Source organism: Colobus angolensis, unplaced genomic scaffold (assembly GCF_000951035.1).
Source record: "Colobus angolensis palliatus isolate OR3802 unplaced genomic scaffold, Cang.pa_1.0 Scaffold2, whole genome shotgun sequence".
Classification (NCBI taxonomy): Eukaryota; Metazoa; Chordata; class Mammalia; order Primates; family Cercopithecidae; genus Colobus; species Colobus angolensis.
In genome coordinates, this window is record NW_012115154.1 from 18,338,440 (window position 1) to 18,345,081 (window position 6,642).

The window sequence follows — 6,642 nt, forward strand, 5'->3', positions numbered from 1 at the left end:
CTCCACCTGCGGGGCGCGTGACCGTGAGTGTGCGCGACCGTGTGTGAGTGCGCGGGGGGGACGCTGCTGGATCTGCGGGGGTGGGGGAGCGCACCTGCGCACAGGCTTCGCGAGCTGCGCCGTGCGTGGGACCCGAAATGGCTCACTCGCAAGAACGGGACCTGTGTGCCTGGGAGCGTGGACGGAGGACACGCATCAGTACAAAAGGGCGGTGTGGGAGTTCTGCCACCCGCGGGCAGCCACGATGCGGAAGGGGATTCTGACTGAGTCCTGGTCACAGCAGCTGGCCCTGCGCAGCCCCATGGGAAATAGGCCTGGAATTCCTGTCGGGAGGAGGTTGAGGGAAGGGGAGCCAGCAGGGATTCCAGAGTTCCTGCCATAGGCCGGCCTTTGGCCATCAGGGAAAGCCCAGACTCTGGCCACAGAATAGAGAATTCGTTCTGTGACCTTAGCAGGGAAGGAAGAGATCCCCAAAGACAGCAGTGTGCTTCCTTGTTGAAGGGGCACATTCATTTATTAATCCAATGTCCATTCAGGTCACTCTGCCAGGCAGGGTGTGGGGCTTATGGCTGGTGCTTGTGGCTTTGTGGGGGGAGGGGTTGTGGCTGGTGAGGACACAAAGCTGACTGCCCTAGAGGAGCTCAGAGCCTCACTCCTGTTTTCTCTCCCCTCCCCACAGGTAAGGCTGGCCTCTCTGCAGTCAGAGGTCTGAGCTCTGCCATGGGGGTAGGGGTGTCTTTATTGCTGCAGTTTTCTCTGACACCCGGGGGCTACCGGAGTGTGGGCCGAAGCAGGCGCTGCAGCCGCGGAAGTATTCCCAGGAACATCCCCAAGAGGAGCTGGAAAAAGCCTCGTCCCCAGCTCTGCAGTCTCCAGGGTAGAGTCTGTCCTTTGCTGTGCTCCCAAACCACTCCACAACTGGGGTGCACAGGCGTCCCCATCCCGGCGGAAGGAAATGGCCCTTTCTCATATCCTGGGGTCTTCCCTGTGCACAGTCCGACACTGGGAATGAGTGACCTTTGTGTTCCCTGAGAAGAGAGTGGGCTCTAGGGAATTTAGAAGGATGTATCTGGAGCTTGTGAGCAGGCACAGAAGGGCCCTTAGGAACCTAACTGCTTCCTTCCTCCTTCCGCGGAGGAGGCTCCTGTGCAGGAGTCTGGGCTCCCCTGAGCTGTGGAAGAGCTGAACACAGGGCAGCTCCTGGCGAGGCTGGGGCAGGACCGGGCAGGGGACCCAGATTGCAATCTCATCTTCCCTCCCCTTCTCTTGCCCCAGTTATCTCCAGCACCCCGAGGGAGGCAGAGCCAGTGATCGGACCCTGAAGGCAGCAGGCTGTGGGTGTTCCTTGGATTCAGGGAGAGCATTCCTTCCTGCAATGTCCTAATTTGTGTGGGTGGAAGAAGGCAGGCGGACAGAATGTGGGCGCAGTCTGGGCAGGCAGTGGTCTGGCGTTAGACTGGTGGGAGTAGCACCCAGGGCTCCGCTTGTGTTCCCGGAGAAGGGCCGTTCTCACTTGTCCTCCCGCCTCCTGCAGAGGCTGCAGTTAGTAACGCTGCAAGTGCCTCCCCTGTGGGGCTAGGAATGAAAGGCTATAGAAACTTTTTTCTCTGAGATCTTTGCAAACCCAGGCATTTTAGAGGAAAGAGCACTGGCCTGGAAGTTTAAAGACCTGTTCCCTAGTCTTGGTTCTGCTGTTGGCTTACTGTGTCACGTTGGGCAGGTCTCCTCATCTTTGATGCCTCACAGTTGCTTCGTCTGTCAAACAGGAAGCTCAGTGTCTGCTTGTCCAGCTTCACAGGGTTGCTGTGCAGCTCAGATGTGGCATAGAAAATAGCAGACACAGGGAGAGGGCAGCAGGAAAGCGCTTGGAAAAGCATAAGGCACTGTAGGGAGCAGTGGCCACGTTTTCTGGTGAGTCCTGTGGCAGGAATGTTTGTGCATTCAGCACTGGAGCATTTACTCCCTGTCTGACCCTGGGGTAGCTGCCATGAGGGGGATTCTAGTATCAGAGTCCCTCCCTTCTGGAAGTTTCCAGGGCAATAAAGACACAAGACAAACATCCTTGAAATGTTATCTAAAAACCCAAGATTGAAATAATACGTATCACACAAGGAAACAGGAGAGTAGTCTAGCTCCGCGTCCAGGGTTCTAGGGGTTCGTAGATGGCAGCTCCTGTCCGGGGCTGAGGTTGGGAGGGGAAAAACAGGGGCAGGGTGAGTTGGTCTCTGGAGTGACTGTGCTTTTCCACCCTCAGCAGAGGAAGAACCGATGCTGGAACGTCGTTGCAGGGGCCCCCTGGCCATGGGCCCGGCCCAGCCCCGACTCCTTTCTGGGCCCTCCCAGGAGTCACCCCAGACCCTGGAGAAGGAGCCCCGCAGGCTGAGGCAACAAGGCACGTCAGTGGCCCAGTCTGGTGCCCAAGCCCCAGGCAGGGCCCATCGCTGTGCCCACTGTCGAAGGCACTTCTCTGGCTGGGTGGCTCTGTGGCTTCACGCCCGCCGCTGCCAGGCCCGGCTGCCCTTGCCCTGCCCTGAGTGTGGCCGTCGCTTTCGCCATGCCCCCTTCTTAGCACTGCACCGCCAGGTCCATGCTGCTGCCACCCCAGACCTGGGATTCGCCTGCCACCTCTGTGGGCAGAGCTTCCGTGGCTGGGTGGCCCTGGTTCTGCATCTGCGGGCCCATTCTGCTGCAAAGCGGCCCATCGCTTGTCCTGAATGCGAGAGACGCTTCTGGCGACGAAAGCAGCTTCGAGCTCATCTGCGTCGGTGCCACCCTCCCGCCCCGGAGGCCCGGCCCTTCATATGCGGCAACTGCGGCCGGAGCTTTGCCCAGTGGGACCAGCTAGTTGCCCACAAGCGGGTGCACGTAGCCGAGGCCCTGGAGGAGGCCGCAGCCAAGGCTCTGGGGCCCCGGCCCAGGGGCCGCCCCGCGGTGACCGCCCCCCGGCCCGGTGGGGATGCCGTCGACCGCCCCTTCCAGTGTGCCTGCTGTGGCAAGCGCTTCCGGCACAAGCCCAACTTGATCGCCCACCGCCGCGTGCACACGGGCGAGCGACCTCACCAGTGCCCCGAGTGCGGGAAGCGCTTCACCAATAAGCCCTACCTGACTTCCCACCGGCGCATCCACACCGGCGAGAAGCCCTACCCGTGCAAAGAGTGCGGCCGCCGCTTCCGGCACAAACCCAACCTGCTGTCTCACAGCAAGATTCACAAGCGATCCGAGGGGACGGCCCAAGCCACCCCCGGCCCGGGGAGCCCCCAGTTGCCAGCCGGCCCCCAGGAGTCCGCGGCCGAGCCCACCCTGGCGGCACCGCTGAAACCGGCCCAGGAGCCACCGCCGGGAGCCCCGCCAGGGTCCCCGCAGGACCGGGCCGAAGCGCCTCCCTCCCTCTACAGCTGCGACGACTGCGGCAGGAGCTTCCGGCTGGAGCGCTTCCTGCGGGCCCACCAGCGGCAGCACACTGGGGAGCGGCCCTTCACCTGCGCCGAGTGCGGGAAGAACTTCGGCAAGAAGACGCACCTGGTGGCGCACTCGCGCGTGCACTCCGGCGAGCGGCCCTTCGCCTGCGAGGAGTGCGGCCGCCGCTTCTCCCAGGGCAGCCATCTGGCTGCGCACCGGCGCGACCACGCCCCCGACCGGCCCTTCGTGTGTCCCGACTGCGGCAAGGCCTTCCGCCACAAGCCCTACCTGGCGGCGCACCGGCGCATCCACACCGGCGAGAAGCCCTACGTCTGCCCCGACTGCGGCAAAGCCTTCAGCCAGAAGTCCAACCTGGTGTCGCACCGGCGCATCCACACGGGCGAGCGGCCCTACGCCTGCCCCGACTGCGACCGCAGCTTCAGCCAGAAGTCCAACCTCATCACTCACCGCAAGAGCCACATCCGGGACGGCGCCTTCTGCTGTGCCATCTGTGGCCAGACCTTCGATGACGAGGAGAGACTCCTGGCCCACCAGAAGAAGCACGATGTCTGAGACGGTGGGCGGGGCGGTGTTGGCTGAGAGAGGGCTGGGGTCCTTCGTGGTGGGAGTCGCAGTGGCCTGGGGGTGCCTGCCTGGTGCTGGAGTAGGGGACAATGGGAATCCCAGAGGGGATGGAAGACGCGGGGAGTGATCTGGGTGGGCCCTGTTAGCGAGTGAGGTCAACCCCGGTGGCTAGAGAACCCACTTCCAAGTGCAGGGACGCCAGCCTCCAGCTGGTGTGTGCGAAGGTTCCATCCTGACTGCCCTGTGCCCTGGAAAAGTAGCAATAGCATCTGCCCCTTAGAGCCCTCTGGCTAGAGGAGCCACCAGTGGAAAGGAAAACCTTCCATCCTCTGGTGTTAACGCCTTAATGTCCCTGTCTTTTACTGTAAGTTACTTCAGATCATTTTTGGAAGTAGGCGAGGTACAGTCCTGTAAATGAATGCTCTGGGCTAGATACAGCTTGGAGAACCTGCTGGCCTTGTTAGACAGCACTTGGGCCTTTGCCAGCAGCAAGAGGTGAAGCCGAGCCATTCTAACCTCTCCTTTCCCCTCCCACCTGCCCCCTGCATAGGCTCCCAGACTTGGAGAGACCCATCTGCTGTTAGCACTTCCATCCTCATCCTTCCCAAAGGGCAGACCCCCAGGGCGTTTACTCCTTGGTCTGTCTCGCTTTATCTGTCGCCCCTCCCAGCACTGAGAGCATCCCCTGGCTGTCAGCAGCACTGTTTCCAGGCTCTTGTCTGAACACTGCAGCCCCTCCTTTGCTCCTTCCAGAGCTCAGCATGTCATGGCAAGGACTGCCCCATTGGTGATGGAGGGCCAGCTGAGGGGAAGTTACCGGTGAGTTTCCTTTTCACCATTTCTAGCATATGGACACCTGGCCTCTGCTTGAGCACTTAGGTGACAGGAACTTCCCCACCTCCTGAGGCCCTGGATGATTCTAATTGTTAGAAATCCTTCCTTATAATGAATGAATTCTGCTTTCCTATAATTTCTACCTATTTGGCCTTGTTCTGTTCTCTGGAACTAAACAGAACAACCATTTATCCCCCCCTTTTCAAACTAGAGAATAAAGATTTGGTTTTAGAACTGGTGGCTGGGGAGTATTCCTTTTTCCTGGGGAGCTGTGGCATGTCAGGAGGAGCAGCATGCTCTCCTCCCTAGAAGGCCAGGGTGGGTGGGGGGGGGGGTACTGTGGGTGGGGCTCTGGCCACAGGCCACATGCCCAGCTTGTTGAGCTCTGGCACCCGGTCTCAGTTCTTCCCTGAGCATATCCAGGCAGTTGGGCTAATTCTCTGGGTGGTGGGCCGAGGCTCTGGAGAACTGTGGTGGGTGGAATGCTCTCAGCTTGGTCCCAAGATTTATGTTCTTGGTCACTTGCCCTCCTAGGTGGGCCCAGTGACACCGAATCTTTCTCACCACCTGGGCCTTTATGAAACTCCAGCGAGCGCTATGAGCTCTTTTGAGGGGTGCTGGGTGTTAAACAGACTTTGGTTATACCTGGACTCTGCCTCCAGTAGCCCTTCAGAGACTGGACAGACGAAGGAGCCTCTGGGAGGGGAGGCAGTTCCCAGCAGCTAAGACAGCATTCGGCTTCCACACTCCACACACCCGGGATTCAGCCTTCTTTGAGGTTGTTGTCAAACCCACTTGCCCAGTGTTTGCAAAGCCTAACACCGACAGTGAGATTTGCAGCTAGAGAAAGTAAGGCGTTTATTGTAGAGCACCAGGCGAGGAGAATGGACAGCTAAGGCTCAAACTCCCTGATGGCTTATAAGCAAGGGTTTTTAAGGCAGGAGTGGGGAGGTTTCAAAGTGAGTTAGAGGCTGAGGAATTTCTGGAACTTCCTTATCCATTTTCTGATTCCAGTCTGTCTGAAGTCTACGTGCTGGGATTGTCACGTGGTGACATTGGTGGGGGTCCTGGTTCCTGAAAAACAACTCAAGGATATATGTCAAGATGTTGTCTTTAGGCTGGGCATGGTGGCTCATGCCTGTAATCCCAGCACTTTGGGAGGCCGAGGCGGGTGGATCACCTGAGGTCAGGAGTTCAAGACCAGCCTGGCCAACACGGTGAAACCCCGTCTCTACTAAACGTACAAAATTAGCCGGGTGTGATGACGGGCCCCTGTAGTCCCAGCTAGGGAGGCTGAGGCAGGAGAATTGCTTGAACCCGGGAGGCGGAGGTTGCCATGAGCCGAGATGGTGCCACTGCACTCCAGCCGAGGCAAGAGAGTAAGACCTTGTTAAAAAAACAAACGAACAAACAAAAAGGTGTTATCTTTAGTTTCTTTGAGGAAGCTAACATTCTGTGACTATTACTTGAGTGACTATTGTTTAAGCTATTATTACTTTCTTGCTTAGCGGGTTATTTATTTACTTCCCCAATTCCTGGCTGCAGGGCTAGCTAGGTGCCTGGAATTTGCCTTGAATGGACTCACATTTTTCTTTATTCTCATGCTTTTCAAGTGATGGGCAGAACCCAGCAGGCTCCTACGAGGGGTCTCTGAGGCTGGGCACGGTGGCTCACGCCTGTAATCCAGCACTTCGGGAGGCCGAGGCAGGTGGATCACCTGAGGTCAGGAGTTTGAGACTAGCCTGACCAACATGGAGAGACCCTGTCTACTAAAAATACAAAATTAGCAGGGCGTGGTGGTGCATGCCTGTAGTTCCAGCTACT

At 58.6% G+C, this 6,642-nt stretch overlaps 1 protein-coding gene across 2 annotated transcripts; it reads left to right on the plus strand.

Moving 5' to 3' along the window:
- Window positions 1–6: 6 nt before the first annotated feature.
- Window positions 7–5,056, plus strand: REPIN1 (replication initiator 1). 2 transcript variants are annotated; one of them, XM_011941451.1, is made up of 3 exons: window positions 645–877; window positions 1,767–1,911; window positions 2,255–5,056. In XM_011941451.1, the coding sequence occupies exon 3, from the start codon at window positions 2,269–2,271 to the stop codon at window positions 3,970–3,972; it is 1,704 nt and encodes a 567-aa protein (XP_011796841.1). In that variant the 5' UTR covers window positions 645–877; window positions 1,767–1,911; window positions 2,255–2,268; the 3' UTR covers window positions 3,973–5,056. The 2 variants fall into 2 exon arrangements, with proteins under 2 accessions (XP_011796840.1, XP_011796841.1); XM_011941450.1 differs by lacking the exon at window positions 1,767–1,911 and having other exon boundaries at window positions 7–877.
- Window positions 5,057–6,642: the final 1,586 nt, after the last annotated feature.